Genomic DNA, 24,551 nt, shown 5'->3' with positions numbered 1-24,551 from the left:
GACGTTACCTTCTTGTATCTCTGGGCGACAGCGTAGATGTCCACGAGTCCGTCGTTGGAGCCGACGGCGAGGTAGGCTCCGTCCGGAGAGAACTTCATCTCGTGGATCACCTCCTTCCGGTCTTTGATGTGAACGACCTCCGTCATGTCTCTGACACGGACAGAGAACAAAACATCCCGTTAGTGCAACGCCACAACACAGCAGTGTCCAATAAGTCTCTGACTGGTTTATTTTACCTCCAAACGCGTCAAAATCTACAAAATGCGCCATAAAGAGTTGAAAATGCTATAAAACAAAAGTAAAAAAAAAAATCATAAAAAAATGTCTGAGTCCGTGTGTGTGTGTGTATATCTGTCTCTGTGTGTGTGTGTGTGTGTGTGTGTGTGTGTGTGTGTGTGTGTGTGTGTGTGTGTGTGTGTGTGTGTGTGTGTGTGTGTGTGTCTTGCTACACAGATTAGATTGTGCTACGTATTCAAATCATGTTATTATATTTTATTCAAATTATATTGATAGTTTTTATGAGAAGAGAGCGCCAGGGCAAATCACATGTCATTGCATTCTATCTGTACTTTGTACTTTTAAATGCACATGACAATACACTTGAACTTGAACTTATTATGGTCTGTTTCTGCCTGTTTAGGTTAGGAATATATTATATTATAGTTTCATAAATTACTCGTTAAAGGAGCGATCTAGATTTAGGGGGACTCGCCCGGAGCCGGAGCCGCTTCTGCTTGAGGCTGCTGCATGTCATGCTGAGTGTTGATTGGCTGTTACTCGTCTAACAGCTAGCCAACCAGATAGTGTTGTGGGCGGGACAAGAAGTGAGACTCAGTGGTGAGTGAAACGGGTTAGAGGGAGAGACTCAGAGCTGTAGCTGAGACAAAGTACAACACCTTTTATTTCATTAACTTTATAATAAAACAGATACAGATCGTCTGCAAACTGCCAAATATGGGACAGAGTCTTCACAGTTGCTGCTGTCTAATCTCTCAATCTGTTCTCATCATGTCTATCATTCTGGGTTTGGGAAATGCTGCTTGTTGTTGGCATTGGGATCTTCTTTTTGGGTTTTGATATTTACATTTTAATGTTCTTTTATTCAGCACTTTGGTCAGATTAATGTGTGTTTAAATGTGCTCTAGAAATCAACTTTACTTACTGAAAGTTACACAAGAAAGATGAAAATAAGAAACATGTTACAGACCGAGAGATATGTTGCTTATAATAATTAATCAGAAATCACAATCAAAACAGTAAAAACTGGTTCCCAAGTTATATTGTTTTTTAATAATGTGTATTATATAGACGATAGATTATAGAGTGATATAGACCAAGATATAATAACAAGATTATAACACTGACAACACTGCAAGATACAACTATTATAATTACATTTAAGGCAATTCATACTCATTCATATATAATATAAAACATCAAATAATCTTTAAATTTAAAATAAAACATCTGCAACACACAGACACAACAACACACACACACACACACACACACACACACACATCAAGGTAAAATGATTTATAATAAAACTCTTAGGTGACAGTAATATTAAAAAGTGAATTCCCAACATGTTAAACTATTGAACCAATCTCCGCTAACAGAGCAGCCCCCCCCCCCACCCCCTGAAGCCCAAAGCAGTGATCCCTATAATAACATACATCCACAACAACATCAAGAAAACATCAACTAACTCAATATATATACAATATAATATCACAATATACACAACATACTAATACAGACGATAAAGGAACATCTGCACCCTGTCAGGATCAAAGGTTACCTTCTAACATTCAAAACTTATTTTATATTATTATAATAATAATCATTGGGTATTTATGTCTTATTTCCCATCATTTCTGTTTGTTGTTTTTGTAATCTCTCTCTCTGTATTTTGTGTTCTAGTTTTCTCTGCATGAATGGGTCCCATCCCTTGTTTTAAAGCCAGTTTAGACAAGGCTGTATTAAAGCCAGTGTGTATATCAGGCTGTATTAAAGCCAGTGTAGACCAGGCTGTATTAAAGCCAATGATGAAATTATCATATATGCATATTAAAGCTGAGCTCCTCTCCGTGTCCTCAGGTTCACAGCGACTACAGCAGCACAGAGCATCAGCAACAGGACACTGAGCACTGAGCATCGCACTTTGAAGAAGGTGGAATAAATCCCAAAGGGCTCCATGTACACTAACACAGTTCTGCTGGTTGACACACACTGACCATCTTGGTCAATAACTGCACACCAGTACTGCTCTGTGTCTCCCTCTGAAATATTAGAGATAACCAGGAGACCTTTATCATCGTACCAGCTCACTCTGCTCATGCTCTGGTCAGACTCTACACTAAAGATTCTTCCCTCAGTTCGGTTCGACTTGATAAACCAACCATGCTTCCTACTCATTCTCCAATCTCTGCATCTGAGAGTGACTTCTTCTCCCTCTGAGAAGAGCTCTACAGCAGGGGGGCCAAATTTGGGACACACCACCAGCACATACCGTTGCTCTCTCCTAGAGGCTTTACAGGAGTACGAACCAGAGTGATTTAACATTAGAGATGAAAACACCAGCGAGTAGTTTTGGTCCACAGTCTGGTTTTGTTGTCCTGGGTCAGTGTAAGAGTATGTTTTGAGATTATACTTCCTCCAACGTGGGGGCTGTTCATCAGTGGAGTCAGTGATAGTGCACGGCAACACAGTGGTCTCTCCCACTGAGCGGTAGATCATCTCAGACAATCTCAACTCTACAATGTGACTTCTAACACACTGCTGTTGGTTCATCATTAGACAGCTGTACCATGCTAAGTCTGCTGTTGTGACGTTGGAAACACGAAGAAATTATGTGTTTGTCACCACTTGGTATCTTCCTCTAACATTGTCCATCACTGATGTCGTCTTGTCCCCCAAAACTCTGCTCCATGTTTCTTGCTCATATCTAGAGTCCCGTTTGAGCCACTGGACATTCAGATGGTCAGCTGGTCTCCAACATGGCAGGTCAACTGGTTCTCCAAGTCTCGCTCCGATAAGATGCCTATACTTTGAGGAAGGACAAACAGTAATAGTGATGTTGTTGTCATGCGTCACGTTGCCCTCAGTCCAACACTCCTCTCGGTACAGGCCGGAGTCTGAATGGGTCAGGCTGATGATGGTGTAAGAAGAAGGATTCATCGTGCTGAAAAGTCGTCGTTTCAGGTGTTGAGGTACTGAGGAGCTGTTGGACCAGAGGTCAGAGGTGTTCCACAGGACAAGCTTCTCCTCACCAACACATCTGGAGATCAGGCAGGAGTCTGTGTTCTCGGGGAGGTTGAAGGTGTAAGAGGACCTTTCCTCTTTGAAGATGATCGGTTCTTGAGCATGGATGTAGTTGATGAGAGCAAACAGCAGGAAGGAGAGCTCTGTGACTGCAGCCATTCTGCTCCGAGGTCGACAAACACTGACACCACTCAGCTCATATACACTCTACACCAACCCTCAGCAGCTGCTTCTCCTTTTCTTTTTTTAATAAAATGACTTCTTTATCTCATCATCTGAGGAAACTTTGCAGAATTAGCTCTCTCCAATAATAAATGTGTCTGTGTGTGTGTGTGTGTGTGTGTGTGTGTGTGTGTGTGTGTGTCTTGGCAACTGCCCACACTGCCAAAAGTACCAAAACCTGGTTCAATGACCATGGGATTACTGTGCTTGATTGGCCAGCAAACTCGCCTGACCTGAACCCCATGGAGAATTATGGGGCATTGCCAAGAGAAAGATGAGAGACATGAGACTGAACAATGCAGAAGAGCTGAAGGCCACTACTGAAGTATCCTGGTCTTCCATAACACCTCAGCAGTGCCACAGGCTGATAGCATCCATGCCACGCCGTACTGAGGCAGGAATTCATGCAAAAGGGGCCCAAACCAAGTACTGATTACACATGCATGATTATTATTTTCAGCGGGCCGACATTTCTGTATGAAAAATCCTTTTTTTATTGATTTCATGTAAAATTCTATATTTCTGAGATTTTGAATTTGGGGTTTTCATAAGCTGTAAACCATAATCATCAACATTTTAACAAATAAAGGCTGAAATATCTTGCTTTGCATGTAATGAGTCTATAATAATATATTAGTTTCACCTTTTAAGTTAAATAACTGAAATAAATTAACTTTTTCACGATTCATATATATATATATATATATATATATATAAAACAGCCTCTCTGTAGACGTCCCTGTGCAGCCTGATACTTCCACGCAGGATGTGGCCGTCAGATCACCATGCCAACCCTCAACAGCAGCTGATCTTTTTCTTTTTTTAACAACATGACTTCTTTATCTCATCATCAGAGGAAATTTTCAGCTCTCTATCCAGAAATAAATGTCCTTTACACACCTCTAAAACCACAGAGGCTGACGTGTCTTCACACATTATTCAGAGATGTGTGTGTGTGTGTGTGTGTGTGTGTGTGTGTGTGTGTGTGTGTGTGTGTGTGTGTGTGTGTGTGTGTGTTGGTAAGTGTGTGTGTGTGTGTGTTGCTACACATATTAGATTGTATAACGTATTCAGATCATTTTATTATATTTTATTCAAATTATATTGATAGTGTTTATGAGAAGAGAGTGCCAGGGCAAATCACGTCATTAAATTCTCTCTGCACTTTGTACTTTTAAATGCACATGACAATACACTTGAACTTATTATGGTCTGTTTCTGCTTCAGGCTGCTGCATGTCATGCTGAGTGTTGATTGGCTGTTACTCGTCTAACATCTAGCCAACCAGATAGTGTTGTGGGCGGGACATGAAGTGAGACTCAGTGGTGAGTGAAACAGGTCAGAGGGAGAGACTCAGAGCTGTAGCTGAGACAAAGTACAACACCTTTTATTTCATTAACTTTATAATAAAACACAGATACAGATCAAGATTAACTAACTCAATATATATATAATATAATATCATCTACATATATACACAACATACTAATACAGACAATAAGGGAACATCTGCACCCTGTCAGGATCAAAGGTTCACTTCTAACATTCAAAACTTATTTTATATTATTATAATAATAAACATTCGGTATTTATGTCTTATGTCCCATAATTTCAGCTTGTTGTTTCTGTAATCTCTCTCTCTGTCTTTGGTGTTCTAGTTTAAATGTTTTCTCTGCATGAATGTGTCCCAGCCCTTGTTTTAAAGCCAGTGTAGACAAGGCTGTATTAAACCCAGTGTATACCAGGCTGTATTAAAGCCAATGATGAAATGATCATATATGCATATTAAAGCTGTGCTCCTCTCCGTGTCCTCAGGTTCACAGCGACTACAGCAGCACAGAGCATCAGCAGCAGGACACTGAGCACTGAGCATCGCACTTTGAAGAAGGTGGAGTAAATCCCAAAGGACTCCATGTACACTAACACAGTTCTCTCTCTTGACACACACTGACCATCATATCGGTCAATAACTACACACCAGTACTCCCCTGCGTCTCTCACTGCAGTATTAGAGATAACCAGGAGACCTTTATCATCGTACCAGCTCACTCTGCTCATTCTCTGATTAGACATTACACTAAAGATTCTTCCCTCTGTTCGGTGAGACTTGATAAACCAAACATGCACCTCACCCTCTCCCGAATCTCTGCATCTGAGAGTGACTTCTTCTCCCTCTGAGAAGAGCTCTACAGCAACGGGGGCAAATTTGGGGCCCAGCACCAGCACATACTGTTGCTCTTTCCAAGAGGCTGCACAGATGTACAGACCTGAGTGATTTAACATTAGAGATGAAAACACCAGCGAGTAGTTTTGGTCTACTAAAGGAATAGTCTGGTTTTGTTGTCCTAGGTCAGTGAAGGAGTATGTTTTCAGTTCAGTGAAGATCACATTAGTCCAACGTGGCAGCCGGACATCAGTGGAGTCAGCGATGGTGCACGGCAACACAGCGGTCTCTTCCACTGAGCGGTAGATTACCTCATACGGTACCAAATGTACAGTGTGACTTCTAACACACTGCTGTTGCTTCATCACCAGACAGCTGTACCGTATACCTGTTACGTCTGTTGTTATGACGTTGGAAACACGAAGAGCTGATGTCTTTGCCACAACTTGGTATCTTCCTCTAACATTGTCCATCACTGATGTCGTCTTGTCCCTAAAAACTCTGCTCCATGTTTCTTGCTCATATCTAGAGTCCCGTTTGAGCCACTGGACATCCAGATCATCAGCTGGTCTCCAACATGGCAGGTCCACTGGTTCTCCAAGTCTCACTCTGATATCTCTCCAATCTGTTGTAGTACAAACAGTAATAGTGATGTTGTTGTCATGCGTCACGTTGCCCTCAGTCCAACACTCCTCTCGGTACAGGCCAGAGTCTGAACGGGTCAGGCTGATGATGGTGTAAGAAGAAGGATTCATCGTGCTGAAAAGTCGTTGTTTCAGGTGTTCAGGTACTGAGGAGCTGTTGGACCAGAGGTCAGAGGTGTTCCACAGGATAAGCTTCTCCTCACCAACACATCTGGAGATCAGGCAGGAGTCTGTGTTCTCGGGGAGGTAGAAGGTGTAAGAGGTGTGTGTGTGTGTGTGTGTGTGTGTGTGTGTGTGTGTGTGTGTGTATGCGTGTGTATACAGGGGAAACTCGAAAAATTAGAATATCGTGCAAAAGTTCATTTATTTCAGTTATTAAGTCCAGAGTCATCGCAGCCGTCTACCAGGACATTTTAGAGCACTTCATGCTTCCTTCAGCAGACAAGCTTTATGGAGATGCTGACTTCATTTTCCAGCATATGCATGATTATACTTTTCAGAGGGCTGACATTTCTGTATTTAAAATACTTTTTAAAATGTATTTTCATGTAATATTCTATTTTTCTGATATTTTGAATTTGGGGTTTTCATAAGCTGTAAGCCATAATCATCAAAATTATAACAAATAAAAGCTGACATATCTTGCTTTGCAAGTAATGAGTCTATATAATGCATTAGTTTCACATTTGAAGTTGAATAACCTTTGCACAATATTCAAATTCTTCGAGTTTCACCTGTATACAGTACAGGCCAAAAGTTTGGACACACCTTCTCATTCAATGTGTTTCTTTATTTTCATGACTATTTACATTGTTGATTCTCACTGAAGGCATCAAAACTATGAATGAACACGTATGGAATTATGTACTTAACAAAAAAGTGTGAAATAACTGAAAACATGTCTTATATTTTAGATTCTTCAAAGTAGCCACCCTTTGCTTTTTTTGATAACTCTGCAAACCCTTGGTGTTCTCTCAATGAGCTTCATGAGGTAGTCACCTGAAATGGTTTTACCTTCACAGGTGTGCCTTGTCAGGGTTAATTAGTGGAAGTTTTTCCCTTATTAATAAAAAAGCAAATGGTGGCTACTTTGAAGAATCTAAAATATAAGACATGTTTTCAGTTATTTCACACTTTTTTGTTAAGTACATAATTCCATATGTGCTCATTCATAGTTCTGATGCCTTCAGTGAGAATCTACAATGTAAATAGTCATGAAAAAATAAAAGGAAACGCATTGAATGAGAAAGTGTGTCCAAACTTTTGGCCTGTACTATATATATATATATATATATATATATATATATATATATATATATATATATATATATATATATATATATACACACAAACAGACACACACATACACACACTCACACACACACAGACACATTTATTATTGGATAGAGAGCTGTTTCCTCTGATGATGAGATAAAGAAGTCATGTTTGTTAAAAACAGATAAAGAGCAGCAGCTGCTGAGGGTTGGTGTAGAGTGTATATGAGCTGAGTGGTGTCAGTGTTTGTCGACCTCGGAGCAGAATGGCTGCAGTCACAGAGCTCTCCTTCCTGCTGTTTGCTCTCATCAACTACAGCCATGCACAAGAACTGATTATCTTCAAAGAAGAAAGGTCCTCTTACACCTTCTACCTCCCCGAGAACACAGACTCCTGCCTGATCTCCAGATGTGTTGGTGAGGAGAAGCTTGTCCTGTGGAACACCTCTGACCTCTGGTCCAACAGCTCCTCAGTACCTCAACACCTGAAACGACGACTTTTCAGCACGATGAATCCTTCTTCTTACACCATCGACAACCTGACCCATTCAGACTCCGGCCTGTACCGAGAGGAGTGTTGGACTGAGGGCAACGTGACGCATGACAACAACATCACTATTACTGTTTGTCCTTCTTCAAAGTATAGGCATCTTATCGGAGCGAGACTTGGAGAACCAGTGGACCTGCCATGTGATGGACCAGCTGACAATCTGGATGTCCAGTGGCTCAAACGGGACTCTAGATATGAGCAAGAAACATGGAGCAGAGTTTTGGGGGACAATACGACATCAGTGATGGACAATGTTAGAGGAAGATACCAAGTGGTGACAAAGACATCAGCTCTTCGTGTTTCCAACATCACAACAGCAGACTTAGCATGGTACAGCTGTCTAATGATGAACCAACAGCAGTGTGTTAGAAGTCACATTGTAGAGTTGAGATTGTCTGAGATGATCTACCGCTCAGTGGGAGAGACCACTGTGTTGCCGTGCACTATCACTGACTCCACTGATGAACAGCCCCCACGTTGGAGGAAGTATAATCTCAAAACATACTCTTACACTGACCCAGGACAACAAAACCAGACTGTGGACCAAAACTACTCGCTGGTGTTTTCATCTCTAATGTTAAATCACTCTGGTTCGTACTCCTGTAAAGCCTCTAGGAGAGAGCAACGGTATGTGCTGGTGGTGTGTCCAAAATTTGCCCCCCCTGCTGTAGAGCTCTTCTCTGAGGGAGAAGAAGTCACTCTCAGATGCACAGATTGGAGAATGAGTAGGGAGCATGGTTGGTTTATCAAGTCGAACCGAACCGAGGGAAGAATCTTTAGTGTAGAGTCTGACCAGAGCATGAGCAGAGTGAGCTGGTACGATGATAAAGGTCTCCTGGTTATCTCTAATATTTCAGAGGGAGACACAGGGCAGTACTGGTGTGCAGTTATTGACCAAGATGGTCAGTGTGTGTCAACCAGCAGAACTGTGTTAGTGTACATGGAGCCCTTTGGGATTTACTCCACCTTCTTCAAAGTGCGATGCTCAGTGCTCAGTGTCCTGCTGCTGATGCTCTGTGCTGCTGTAGTCGCTGTGAACCTGAGGACACGGAGAGGAGCTCAGCTTTAATATGCATATATGATCATTTCATCATTGGCTTTAATACAGCCTGGTATACACTGGGTTTAAAACAAGGGATGGGGCACATTCATGCAGGGAAAACATTACATTAGAACACAAGAGACAGAGAGAGAGATAACAAAACAACAAACAGATATTATGGGAAATAAGACACAAATACCCAATGATTATTATTATAATAATATAAAATAAGTTTTGAATGTTAGAAGGTAACCTTTGATCCTGACAGGGTACAGATGTTCCCTTATTGTCTGTATTAGTATGTTGTGTATATATGTAGATGATATTATATTGTATATATATTGAGTTAGTTGATGTTTTCTTGATGTTGTTGTGGCTGTGTGTTATTATAGGGATCACTGCTTTGGGCTTCAGGGGATGGGGGGGGGGGCTGCTCTGTTAGCGGAGATTGGTTCAATAGTTTAACATGTTGGGAATTCACTTTTTAATATTACTGTCACCTAAGAGTTTTATTACAAATCATTTTACCTTTGTGTGTGTGTGTGTGTGTGTGTGTGTGTGTGTGTGTGTGTGTGTGTGTGTGTGTCTGTGTGTGTGTGTGTGTGTGTGTGTGTGTGTGTGTGTGTGTGTGTGTGTGTGTGTGTGTGTGTGTGTGTGTGTGTGTGTGTATGGGTGTCATTGTGTGTCTGTGTGTTCCAGATGTTGTATTTTAAATCTAAAGATTATGTGATGTTGTATATTATATTTGAAGGAATATGAATTGTCTTTAATGCATTTATAATAGTTGTATCTTGCAGTGTTGTCAGTGTTATAAACTTGTTATTATATCTTGGTCTATAGCTATAATCTATCGTCTGTATAATAAACATTATTAAAAAAACAATATAACTTGGGAACCAGTTTTTACTGTTTTGATTGTGATTTCTGATTAATTGTTATAAGCAACATATCTCTCGTTCTGTAAAATGTTTCTTATGTTAACTTTCAGTATAAGTAAAGTTGATTTCTAGAGCACATTTAAACACACATTAATCTGACCAAAGTGCTGAATAAAAGAACATTAAAATGTAAATATCAAAACCCAAAAAGAAGATCCCAATGCCAACAACAAGCAGCAGTTCCCAAACCCAGAATGATAGACATGATGAGAACAGATTGAGAGATTAGAGAGTTATAAATTGACTTTATCCCAGATATAGAAACAGAAATGGAGGGAGCACATCTGATATGTGAAGGCAGCAGCTTCCACCGTCGTGGAGCAGCAACTGTGAAGACTCTGTCCCATATTTGGCAGTATGCAGATGATCTGTATCTGTTTTATTATAAAGTTAATGAAATAAAAGGTGTTGTACTTTGTCTCAGCTACAGCTCTGAGTCTCTCCCTCTGACCCGTTTCACTCACCACTGAGTCTCACTTCTTGTCCCGCCCACAACACTATCTGGTTGGCTAGCTGTTAGACGAGTAACAGCCAATCAACACTCAGCATGACATGCAGCAGCCTGAAGCAGAAGCGTCTCCGGCTCCGGTGGAGTCCCCCTAAATCTAGATCGCTCCTTTAACGAGTAATTTAGGAAACTCTAAAGCAATTATTCCTAACCTAAACAGGCAGAAACAGACCATAATAAGTTCAAGTTCACGTGTATCGTCATGTGCATTTAAAAGTACAAAGTACAGAGAGAATGCAATGACATGTGATTTGCCCTGGCCCTCTCTTTTATTAATATACTATAAACTATCAATATAATTTGACAAGTTTGCTGGCCAATCAAGCACAATCCCATAGTCATTAGCCACAGCCAAACCAAGTACTGAGTACATATGCATGATTATACTTTTCAGAGGGCCAACACTTCTGTATTTAAAATTCTTTTTTTATTGATTTCATGTAATATTCTATATTTCTGAGATTTTGAATTTGGGGTTTTCATAAGCTGTAAACCATAATCATCAACATTTTAACAAATAAAGGCTTAAAATATCTTGCTTTGCATGTAATGAGTCGATAATACTATATTAGTTTCACCTTTTAAGTTAAATAACTGAAATAAATGAACTTTTGCAAGATATTCCTATTTTCCGAGTTCCACCTGTATCTGTAAATGATATGACTTCATTCAGAGTCTACTCTGTCGCCTTTTTTCCAGATTAGAGCAACAGCCTCTCTGTAGACGTCCCTGTGTAGGCTGATACCTCCACACAGGATGTGGCCATGAGATCGCCATGCCAACCCTCATCAGCTTTTTCTTTTTTTAACAACATGACTTCTTTATCTCATCATCAGAGGAAACTTTGCAGTATCAGCTCTCTATCCAAAAATAAATGTCCTTTACACACCTCTAAAACCACAGAGGCTGATGTGTCTTCACACATTATTCAGAGATAAGAGGGGTGTGTGTTTGTGTTTGTGTGTGTGTGTGTGTGTGTGTGTGTGTGTGTGTGTGTGTGTGTGTGTGTGTGTGTGTGTGTGTGTGTGTGTGTGTGTGTGGGTGTTAGTCGGCGTTCCACAATACAGAAAAAGAATGTTCAGATATTAGCATATAATTATATGTATAGCATATTATAAAATGCCAATGGTTTCACAATCTCAAAGTGAGATTCAGTATATTAGCTTGTGCATACATCATATAGTACTGTCTGTGAATGTCCCTATCATCAGACAGGTCATCAGTTATATAGTGCCCTAGGTATTTGACCTCATCACACACTTTAAGGACAGTACCAGACAGAGAGAAAGCAGGAAATGACAGTTTATTGTCCTCCCTGCTTCTAGCAATCATAATATTACTGCCAAATTGGGAGCAGACCCTTAGTAACTCCATATAACTCCTTAGTAACTCCATATAGGCCAGCACTATATGGACAAAGAATGACCAGATCATCTGCGTACATCAGGTGGTTGATAATGGTGTCCCCAAACATACAGCCTGTTCCACAGTTGTTTAGCAGCTTTGATAGATATATAAATATTAAAAAGAAATGGATACAAAAATGCTTCCCTGCCTAACTCCATTGCTTACATTGAATGAGGCTACCTAATTTTTTTAGTTTAACAAAAATCTGAAATTATGAACTATTTGGACAAATAGTTACGATTTATTTGATAATCACAGACTGTCACTGTTTAGTCAGGACAATGTTTAGAAAGCGAGAGATTTCATATTTTTTTCAAATGCTATAAAAATTTTATAAAACACCCAAAATTCAATGAAAGTAGTGAACTGATCATAAATTTGACCTGCGATGAGCGTTGTATGTAACTATATGTGTTATTTTTCGGGCAATTTGGTTGAAAGAGACCCAAATTTCTGATGCAGAAACATTGAAAGGAAAAAATATACATATCTTTGACTCCATGTAAATAATCAGTACTTTAAGCATCCTAAATCCACCTGACTCCATGTAAATAATTAGTACTTTAAGCACCCTATACCCACCAGACTCCACGTAATTAAACAGTACTTTAAGCATCCTAAACCCACCAGACTCCATGTAAATAAACAGTACTTTAAGCATCCTAAACCCACCAGACTCCATGTAAATAAACAGTACTTTAAGCATCCTAAACCCACCAGACTCCATGTAAATAAACAGTACTTTAAGCATCCTAAACCCACCAGACTCAAAAATCGAAAGAAACGGTAAGTGGTACTACGCTGTACTCTGGTCTTGACCTGTATCCTTTTGTGGTGTTTTGTAAGCCCATCTATCCATTCCCTATTGCTATTGTTAAACAATTGTATTCTCTCTCTCTCTCTCTCAGTGACAGTGTGACCTATGTATCAACTAAGCTAGTGTTATTCGGATGTGCACCAAGTAGTAGGCACACTGTCAAAATTTCTTCCGGAATTTTCTAGTTCTTACTACTATTATAATGTCACTGCTACTGCATCGCACATATCTGTACATGTTGTTCATATAACATAGCCATTTATGCCTGTAATACAAATCTAGGACCTCCTTTAAGGCAAAAATACACATATCGGTGCCATGTTTAGGTTTGAAGCCAAACTAGTTCTCAGAGGTCAGGTCAAACTGTTCCAGCCTATTCAGTATAATCCTCTCCAAGACCTTGGATAAAATACTGGCCAGAGCTATAGGCCGGTAATTATCCAAGCTGTTCATTTTGCCAGCTTTGTCTTTGATGATAGGCACTAATGTGACAGATAAACTAGAATCAGGTAGAATACCATGGGCTAACAACCCAGTAAAACAAATAGCAATTAGGGGGCAGAGTTTTCTACTCGCAAGTTTTAAATGCTCCGCAGATATCTTATCCATACCACAAGCCTTAATATCTTTGATCATCATAATTGCATCATATATTTCTTGAGGGAAAACAGTCACATCTCCATTACTATCAATGTTACCCACTATGATGTAGTTACTTTTACCACAGTTAAACAGCTCATATTAATTTTCTCTGAGCCGCTGACACCATCAATGTTTGTTGGTAACGATGATTTACAGTTATTTATTCTTTTGAAAAAGTAAGACCGGTGGGACTGTCCAGTTCTGGGAACAACAAGGATTGCGCGTGTATAGAGCAACGGCTTATTCATCATTTGTCTAAAATCTCGTATTTTGTCTGCTTCTATATTTTGAGCTGTTTTTAACTGCTCTTTAATGTTTAATTTTGAAATGCCCTGTTGCTGAAATGTGCCGTACAAATAAAGCTGCCTTGCCTTGGATTTCTTTCCAGAAATGAATAGGACTATTATATTGCAACAAAAAAAAAAAAAAAAAAGGAGGGAATGACTAGAAGTAGGTGGAGCAGAGATGTATGGCTTCTGTGAGAGAAAAGAGCCCTCATTGTATTTTCATTCCTCTTAACAGAAAGTAGAGCATATTTAAATTTTGCATTTGCATGTTTCTTATATTCAAATAAGGGACCATGTTTAGGTCTGCCTGACTCAACCCATGCTTTGAAGGCAAGGCAAGGCAAGGTAGCTTTATTTGTGTAGCACATTTCAGCAACAGGGCAATTCCAAGTGCTTTACATAAAAACAGATTAAAAAAATAAATAAAAACAGATAAAATATGAGAATAAAAGTTACAGTGCAGTATAAGAAATTAAACATTAAAGAGCAGTTAAAACAGTTAAACATATAAAAGCAGATAACATAGGAATTCTCTTTATATGCTTATATAGATTGTCATACACTTTCAATAATGTATCTTCAGTATAACAAATGGACAGTTATTTAAAGAAAGGCAACGTCAAAAAGATAGATCTTTAGCTTTGATTTAAAAGAACTGAGAGTTGCGGTGGACCTGCAGTTTTCTGGAAGTTTGTTCCAAATATGTGGAGCATAAAAACTGAATGCTGTTTCCCCTTGTTTAGTTCTGACTCTGGGGACAACAAGCAGTCCTGTCCCAGATGACCTGAGAGGTCTGAATGGGTCATAGTGTAGCAGTAGATCAGAAATGTATTTTGGCCCTAAACCGTTTAGTGATTTATAAACCAGTAAAAGTATTTTGAAATCAATTCTTTGAGGCACTGGAAGCCAGTGTAGAGACTTCAGAACTGGGGTGATGTGAAGGCCCTTCTTGCCTCAGCATGTATCTCTTCCACATAGTCATTCCAGCCTGGCTTGCCTTTGTATAATCTGTGTGTCTTATACAATATTCTCATAGAGGGAGCACAGCTCAATACCATGTTGAGGGTTCTTACAATTACTGTAATATCACAGCATGCAGTGGAATCTTTGGTAATTAAATGTTACTTAACAAGATGTCAGACTGTATATAGTATTCTTTAAGATCCTGCTCAGTCAGGTTAGACCAATCTATTTTCCCCACACACATGTTGTTATCTACAGACACAAGAGTAGGTATATTGCGTAGATTTACAGATAGAGAAAAAGGCACATGATCAGTAGTGGCAAATTCATAATTCATTCTCATGGCCTCTAAAGAATCATGTGTATCTGCCGTGAAAATGCAGTGATGTAGCCATGAGGTTGTGTGCCACACCTCGCTGATGTAAGTGTAGATACTATCAGGCAAGAGCACTTTGCTAGAAAGTATTCAGAACAGAACTGCATTAAATATTTGGCAAATGAAGAGCTGCCGTCGGAAACATCTGCATTCATATCAGCCACAATAAAGAAGCACGTGGGAGCATTATCTTGAATGAAAGACATGACACAAGCCAATCTATTAAGATATTCATCTTAATAGTGTGTGTGTGTGTGTGTGTGTGTGTGTGTGTCACTGGTTGTGTGTATCACCGTGTGTCTCATTGTGTGCCACTGTGTGTGTGTGTGTGTGTGTGTGTGTGTGTGTGTGTGTGTGTGTGTGTGTGTCTGTGTGTGTGTGTGCGTGCGTGTGTCTCACTGTGTGCCACTGTGTGTGTGTGTGTGTGTGTGTGTGTGTGTGTGCTACCTGACTCTCAGCACAGTGAAGGAGCCGTCCTTCATGCCCAGAGCCAGCTGGTATCCGTCTACGCTGAACGCCACGCTGCGCACCGCCTCCTCCATGTTGCAGCGAGCGATGAGGGCGTGATCCACCAGACTCCACAACCTGACACACAAACACATAAAACTATGTTTCCTCTCAGCTTTATACAGTATATATATATATATATATATATATATATATATATATATATATATATATATATATATATATATATATATATACATATATATATATATATATATGTACAGTATATATATATTTATATATATATATATATATATACATACATCATGTATATTGTTTGTTCTGTTTAACCTATTTGTTTAACTTACTTAAAGAATGTGTGACATGCACCTACAACACCAAAACAAATCCCTTGTATGTGTAAAAAAAAACATACTTGGCAATCAAATTTTTCTGATTCTGATTATGTGCTTACATAATTGCAAAAGGGTTCTCCAATGTTTTCTCAGTTAGCCTTTCAAAATGATATCAGATTCGTGAACAGAATGGGCCTTTGGGACATTGGATGAATGGTTGCTGATAATGGGCCCTGATTGGTGCATCTGAACAGGGAGCTGTGGATTTTTGCAAATCTCACTTCAGGCTGTAGGTGGTGCTAGAGGAGCTGGATTTATTTTTAATTTACATGCTTCATGTAGTTCTAGTGCACATGTGTCAAACTCGAGGCCCGCGGGCCAAATGCGGCCCCTCGCAGATTTTAATTTAGGTTCACAATAAATTTTGGCCCGCCTAGTTTTTGGAGCTTTTTCCTGAAGTTTTTGGAGCTTTTGCAGACGCTTTTGATGCCTTTTTCCAACATTTTGGGGGCCTTTTCTGGCGTTTTTTCCAAAGTTTTTGTTGCTTGCTTGTTTTGTTTTGTTGCTTTTTTTCTTTGATGGCTAAGTTAATTTTTTGGGGCTTTATGTCGACCAAACTGTAAGTAAGAATATATGAGACACGCAATAATCCAGTAAAAGATCCTTGACTTTTTCGATGAAATAAAAGCATGTGACTAAACTAAACATGTCTGGCCCTTGATGTGATTCTTAGTTTCCAGTGTGGCCCTCTGGGAAATTGAGTTTGACACCTCTGTTCTAGTGGAACATAGGGTCAGTTTCAGCAAATATGAAAGAAAGTATAAGGCTTACCTACTGCACCTTTAATACTGAGAATAACACATCTAGATTATAGACATATTTCTACAATATTGAATTGGTCTCTGAGGACTCTCAGATGCTGCCAGAAACCGACCCAAACACTGAACCTGTGAGCTGTAGTTTGTGTGTTTCCTGCACTGACCTGACGGAGCGGTCGTCGCTGCCGGTGACAGCCAGAGGTTTTTTGGGGTGAACGTCAAGCGCCCAGAGCTCGCCCTCGCTGTGGCCCTGCATGATGAGCAGCGGCTTGTCCCGATCCCTCACCATCACCTGCAAACTCGCAGAAAACACACACACACACACACACACACACACGCATCCTTACTTTCAAACGTTAAGGACAACAATTTTCTTTGTGAATGAATAATGTATCGTAAATAAATAAATGTTGTTCCTTAAAATACAGGAGGCATAAATAAGTCCACCCCACTTCCCATAGAGGCAGGCAGATTTTTATTTTGAAAGGCCAGTTATTTCATGTGTGTGTATATATATATATGTGTGTGTGTTGTCGTTGCAAATGAGAATTTGTTCTCAATCGACTTACCTGGATAAATATATATATATATATATATATATATATATATATACACACATACTTATACCACATTGGTCTGTAGTATTCTCTCTACTACTGCAGTACTTTTACAGGGATGTATTTACTTGTAGTACCATAATGAAACATGTATCACCTATTTTGGACTACAATATTTAATGATTGTACGAACGATGACCCAGTGAAACTATGGGTAGCTCGTATGTGGGTGATCTAAAGTAATGTTTCAATGGTATTTCACAATATATTTGTTTTTTGAACCAGTGATTGTGCAAGACTTCTTTAGAGATATGAATGCACAATCCAATGTTTTGAACATTGGATAGCCTGTGTTACAAGTGATGACTGTTGTGAGTTTTGTGTCTAGAGTTTTGAAAAATTACATCAACGTTATGAAATTAGTAGCAAAGTGATTGTAAAAAACTGTAACTATCAAGATCGGGCTCTCTTCTGTCTAGTTGGGATGTTTTACAGTGAGGTTGCTTGAGCTTCAACAACATCTGTATCAGATTAACTGGAGAATATTTTGTGTGTTTCTGTGTGTGTGTGTGTGTGTGTGTGTGTGTGTGTGTGTGTGTGTGTGTGTGTGTGTGTGTGTCTGTGTGTTTCTGTGTGTGCTTGTGTGTGCTTGTGTGTCACTGTGTGTATGTGTGTGTGTGTGTGTGTGTGTGTGTGTGCGTGTCACTGTGCGTGTGTGTGCATTTGTGTGTCACTGTGTGTGTGTGTGTGTCTGTGTGTGTGTGCATGTGTGTGTCACTGTGCGTGTGTCTGTGCGTGTGTGCATTTGTGTGTGTGTGTGTGTGTGTGTGTGTGTGTGTGTGTGTGTGTGTGTGTGTGTGTGTGTGTGTGTGTGTGTGTGTGTGTGTGTGTGTGTGTGTGTCTGTGTCTGTCTGTTTTAGTTGTCGTTTCCTATCATTTGTCTCTTCTCTCACCTCAAAGATTTCGCTGTCTTGCGTTCCCGCCAGGATCCGGTCGGCCCGCCAGCAGACGCTGCGAATAGATAGACCTGTTCGGGGGGAGAACAGATCAGATCAGCTGTAAATAACCGGCAAAACATCTGGAGAAACAACAGGAAGGGTACGAGAGAGAAAAGGGAAAGAAAAGAAAAGATGGAGCAAAGGAAATGCTGAGACAAAGTGAAGGATGAAAATGTAAAAATGCACGAAAAGATAAAAGCAGATGAATGAAAATATAAAGAGCCTTTAAAGAGAAAACCAGTCAAAATAGACAGAAAAGTTCCCACAGCCCAATGTTCCCACATTTCTAGGACATTTTCAAAATTTTTCAAAACACCTGTTTCCTGGATGAAAGTCTCGTATTTTCTCCTTAACTTCTTCAGGACATGAACACCTGTTTCCTGGGTGAAAGTCTTGTGTTTTCTCCTTAACTTCTCCAGGACATGAACACCTGTTTCCTGGGTGAAAGTCTTGTGTTTTCTCCTTAACTTCTCCAGGACATGAACACCTGTTTCCTGGGTGAAAGTCTTGTGTTTTCTCCTTAACTTCTCCAGGACATGAACACCCGTTTCCTGGGTGAAAGTCTCGTATTTTCTCCTTATCTTCTTCAGGACATGAACACCTGTTTCCTGGGTGAAAGTCTGGTGTTTTCTCCCCTCTTCAAAGCCCTGTGTTGTAAGAGCCAAACATCCCCCCAGACCTCCTCCCTACGATGATCTTCACGCTCTTATACAGCAGCAGGGTTGTTGTTCGGACAGACCTGCCAACACTGCTAAAAAAAAATCCGAAAGGAGACTTATGTCTTGTAAAGACCAGAGGAAGTGACACACACATTTGTCTTTCTTAGTACCTTCCAAGCTCTCCTGTTCCCCAGCATCTAAATTTTAACAAGCAGATCTGTTCAGCAGCGCAGTGCTCGGCAATTAGACCCATCTGCTGTCGCTGACGGCGTGAATCAGCGAGTGAGGTTTTCGATTTGCAGCGTAAGAGCACTGACATGTCATCTCAGAAGTGTTAATATCAGCCAGAAGGAAGGAAAAAACTTCCCGCCCTCCAGAGGAAAGAAATATGAGAAGGAATGAATGATCTTGTCTTGCTTTCATTTCATTTTGACGTTTTCTCTTCCTCTGATTTATGCACTCAGGTTTATTTTGCTTTTTAATGTTGCTTGATGTATTTTTTAGGGGGAAATATCTGTCAGCGGTGTGGAAGTGGAGCCACGAACAAAATGACAGATGATGCTTTTCTTGTCTTCTCATGCACATCTTTTTTTGGCCCTAAAGGCTTCAGGAGAAGGATTCAGATAGCTGCCGTCCAAATTAACCTTTGACGCTTCTACTTCGAAGGAGATAAAAATAGGAACATTGTTGTTGTTTTTTTTTCACAGCTTGTCTTCGGGATCTAACAACCTAAGTCTTACACACAGTTTTAGTTTTTATAATGAGTCTCTACAAAAAAACAGCAGACATGTAAAAGTAGACTTTCAAAAATATGCATTATTTGAAAGACGTGTTTTAACCACAAATGTGAACCTCATGATGGTGCGAGAGGAAAGTACGATTTAATCAGCTGGGAATCATAAATCAAAATATCATGGTAATCCATCCAATAGTTTGTAAGTAAGTTTTGTGTGTGTGTTTTGTGTGTGTGTGTGTGTGTGTGTGTGTGTGTGTGTGTGTGTGTGTGTGTGTGTGTGTGTGTGTGTGTGTCTGTCTGTCTGTCTTTCTGTGTGTATGTGTGTGTCTGTCTATCTGTCTGTCTGTCTGTCTGTCTGTCTGTGTGTGTGTGTGTGTGTGTGTGTGTCTGTCTGTCTGTCTGTCTGTCTGTGTGTGTGTGTGCGTCTGTCTGTCTGTGTGTCTGTCTGTCTGTCTGTCTGTCTGTCTGTGTGTGTGTGTGTCTGTCTGTCTGTCTGTCTGTCTGTCTGTGTGTGTGTGTGTGTGTGTGCGCCTGTCTGTCTGTGTGTCTGTCTGTCTGTCTGTCTGTCTGTCTGTCTGTGGGTCTGTGTGTCTGTCTGTCTCTCTGTCTGTCTGTCTGTCTGTGTGTGTGTGTGTGTGTGTGTGTGTGTGTCTGTCTGTCTGTGTGTGCATCTGTCTGTCTGTCTGTCTGTCTGTCTGTCTGTCTGTCTGTGTGTGTGTGTGTTTGTCCGTCTTTCGATTTTCTCGACAACTGTTCATTTGATTAACTTCACACTTGGCGAGCGTATTGCTACGGACCCAAGGAAGTGCAGGGTCAAGTGCAAGCTCTCGAGATCTACAAGACACATTTCTAAATAGTGTGTTATGTACATACTGTGTATTGTATTGAGAGGTAGCCCCCTATATGAACTGATCAGGCTGTCCCAAGCGGCAACTTCCGGGTCTGAAAAGCGAAGCCGATGCCGAGGCCACTGGCTCCAAAAAGAAATCTTTCCTGAACTTGTTTTTTATTTCTCTCTCTCTCAGATGAGAGACAAAATGACTTTGAAGAAGTCTAGTTGCCCTCAAGTTTAACCCGTCATCATGACCGTCACCTGACCAACGCTGACCGGACGCTGTCATTTTGCAGGATATCATGCGATCGTTGTGCATACGTTTTTGTACAAAATCATTCATGAGAATGCGTTGACTCCCTTTTGTGTGTGAAGCAATGTGCAGTTTGCTCAGGTCCCGCACTTTACATCCTGGCGCGCCAGCGAGATCTACGTCATTTTGACGTCACATTGTGACGCAAGACAGGTCAGGAACGGCGACTGGAAAGAGGCCTTAACATTCTCTCTCCAGAAAGGAAAAAGACTGAAAACCTTTCCCGTGCTTAACCCTTGTTAGAAAGGGAGCCATCTCCTGAGTAACGTTCTCTAAAGCCCTTTGAGAGGTGAAGGAGTTAATCTTCCAGCTTACCCAACTCCTCCGAAACAAGGCCATATCCAACTGAGATGACAAAACCTTTATTTCCTTCTTCGTCGTTGCTTTTCTAACTTTCTCCTTACAAATCTTCAGAGGAGGAGACGTAAAAACAGAGCCAGGGGCTTAATGCTTCACCCCCGCAGCTTTTTCTCACACAGGAAATAACATCTCGTCTGCTGGAGAACGACAATTTTAGGAGTTCAAACATCCCCCAATTCTGGGTTTTTTCCCCAAAATCAGGTCAGCCATTTTCTCTTGCTGAAGACAAACTTTTACACCCCTGAAAACTTTCTCTTTAACTAACTAAAGACAGACAATGACATTCAAACTTTTCTGCAAATATCGTCAGAGGTAAAAAGAGAGGGACTGAAATGGAGGCGAAGGATTCGAGCTTCCACCTCCTCTGCAGGTTTTTTCAAAAGGAGCCTTGTGCGTCACAACCTTCAGCTGACAAAAGAGTCTTCGGTTTACTCTGTCCTGCTGAGGAGGATGACGTGCAGTTTGCCTTTCAGAAAAGCAGAAATACTGATTTTTAACCTCAGTGGGTTTATTCGTGTTAAATGAGGTTTGAAGAAAAGGTTAAAATAACCGGTCAGGGTGTTTCTGGTGGACAAAGACACAGAAAGGCCAGACCTCTCATTAACATTGTTTTGGGGTTTTTTTTGGGGGGCTTTACCGCCTTTAATTTTTGACAGGACAGCTAGGTGAAAAAGGGGAGAGAGAGAGGGGGGGGGTGAGACATGCAGGTCAGATTCAAACCCTGGACCTCTGCGCCAAGGCATAAACCTCTCAGTATTTGCGCTTTCTCTATCCACTGATCAACCCGGCCACTCATTAACAGTTTTAAAGTTTCACACACACACATCGCTAGAAACATAGCTAGAAACATAGCTAGAGAGGCATCGCTATAAACATAGCTAGAAACAAAGCTAAAAAGGCATCGCTAAAAACATAGCTAGAAACACAGCTAGAAACAGATAGCTAGAAAGGCATCGCTAAAAACATCGCTAAAAACATAGATAGCTAGAAAGGCATCGCTAAAAACATAGCAAAATACATAGCTAGAAACATAGCTAGAAACAGCTAGAAACACAGCTAGAAACATAGCTAGAAAGGCGTTATGTCGCAAGAAACGCGTGTCACTAGGAACGTCGGCAGAAACATCGCTAGCAACATCGCCGCTCAAAAGGCAGAGCTCGAAAAGCAGCGCTAGAAACGTCGCTACAAAAGCAACGTCGCTCGAAACGTGGTGATGAAAACGCTTCGTTACAAAACAATTTTAAACGCTGCAACGTTTTGTCTGGACAGTGTTTTGGGGTCATGTCTGGACTGTGTTTTGGGGTTATGTCTGGACAGTGTTTTGGCGTTTTGTCTGGACAGTGTTTTGGGGTCATGTCTGGACAGTGTTTTGGGGTTATGTCTGGACTGTGTTTTGGGGTTATGTCTGGACAGTGTTTTGGGGTTATGTCTGGACAGTGTTTTGGGGTCATGTCTGGACTGTGTTTTGGGGTCATGTCTGGACTGTGTTTTGGGGTCATGTCTGGACAGTGTTTTGGGGTTATGTCTGGACAGTGTTTTGGCGTTTTGTCTGGACAGTGTTTTGGGGTCATGTCTGGACAGTGTTTTGGGGTTATGTCTGGACTGTGTTTTGGGGTTATGTCTGGACAGTGTTTTGGGGTTATGTCTGGACAGTGTTTTGGGGTTTTGTCTGGACTGTGTTTTGGGGTTATGTCTGGACAGTGTTTTGGGGTTTTGTCTGGACTGTGTTTTGGGGTTATGTCTGGACTGTGTTTTGGCGTTTTGTCTGGACTGTGTTTTGGCGTTTTGTCTGGACAGTGTTTTGGGGTTATGTCTGGACTGTGTTTTGGGGTCATGTCTGGACAGTGTTTTGGGGTTATGTCTGGACTGTGTTTTGGGGTTATGTCTGTACTGGGTTTTGGGCTCATGTCTGGACTGTGTTTTGGGGTCATGTCTGGACTGTGTTTTGGGGTCATGTCTGGACTGTGTTTTGGGGTCATGTCTGGATTGTGTTTTGGGGTTAGGTCCTGCTGTTGAGTACCTTTGTATCCCTGCTCGGCCTCTCGCAGGTCGATCTTGGTAATCGGTTTGAAGTTGGCGTCCCACAGTCGGATGCAGCCGTCTCTGCCTCCAGTGGCGAAACCCTCTTCACAGGAATACATGCTGAAGATACCGGCCTACACACACACACGCACGCACACACACACATTCACACACACATATATATACACACACACACACACATACACACACAGGCACACACACACGCACACATGCACACACGCACGCACACACACATATACACACGCACACACACACACACACACACAAACACGCACACACACAAACACGCACACACACAAACAAACACACGCATGCATGCACAGACACACAGAAACACACACACACACACAAACATGCACGCACAAACACACACACACGCACGCACACAAACATGCAGGCACACACACACGCATGCACACAAACACGCACACACACATATGCACGCACACACACGCACACACACATATACACACGCACGCGCACACACACACACACACACACACACACACACAAAAACACACACACACACACAAACACACGCACACACACACAAACATGCACGCACACACACACACACACACAATCTACGTCAGACAGCCCTCTACGACAGGGAAGTGAAGCCAGTATCTCTGCTCTCTTCAAAGCCACCAGACTCCTTTGAAAAAAACAGTCATTTTACCTCTCAGAACACAGAGCTGCTGCTCTACCGCTGCTTATGACTATAGTTTTGTTAGTTCTTAACCTTTTCAAACACCAAAGTCACACAATAAAACAAGCTAACTGACCAATGGTCGTGTTCTACAAGACAAAATGTTTTTTAGGGTTGCAACTAACGATTATTTTCATTGCTGATTAAAGGTGCAGTAGGTAAGTCTTATAAAACCAACTTTCTGTCATATTAGCTGAAACTGACCCTATGTTCCAGTAGAACTACATGAAGCAGGTCATTTAAAAAATAAATCCAGCTCCTCTGGCTCCACCTACAGCCTGTAGTGCGATTTGCAAAAATCCACCGCTCCCTGTTCAGATGCACCAATCAGGGCCAGGGGGAGGTGTCTAACTGTTCAGATGCACCAATCAGGGCCAGGGGGCATGTCTAACTGTTCAGATGCACCAATCAGGGCCAGGGGGCATGTCTAACTGCTTGTCAATCACTGCTCATGCACACGTATTCATTCTCCCTTGTGGGGGGAGGGGCTTTTATACTTATATTGTTTATTGTTTATATCTGTACTTATATTGTTTAATATTCCATTTAGAGAATGTTTGATGTGCACCAACAACACCAAAACAAATTCCTTGTATGTGTTAAAAAACGTACTTGGCAATAAAAC

General features: G+C 41.0%; 1 protein-coding gene across 1 annotated transcript in view; it reads right to left on the bottom strand.

The window, feature by feature from the left end:
- The window catches only part of LOC114571786 (echinoderm microtubule-associated protein-like 6), a 181,344-nt gene that overhangs the window by 72,170 nt on the left and 84,623 nt on the right, over nucleotides 1-24,551 (bottom strand). The window contains 5 exon segments of the mRNA XM_028602978.1: nucleotides 9-150; nucleotides 15,546-15,683; nucleotides 16,884-17,011; nucleotides 18,230-18,303; nucleotides 23,195-23,330. Of these exon segments, the coding sequence (XP_028458779.1) occupies nucleotides 9-150; nucleotides 15,546-15,683; nucleotides 16,884-17,011; nucleotides 18,230-18,303; nucleotides 23,195-23,330 (618 nt within the window).

Source organism: Perca flavescens, chromosome 17 (assembly GCF_004354835.1).
Source record: "Perca flavescens isolate YP-PL-M2 chromosome 17, PFLA_1.0, whole genome shotgun sequence".
NCBI classification, from domain to species: Eukaryota; Metazoa; Chordata; class Actinopteri; order Perciformes; family Percidae; genus Perca; species Perca flavescens.
The sequence above is the reverse complement of the archived record's forward strand: the minus strand, read 5'-3'. Positions and strand labels throughout refer to the sequence as shown.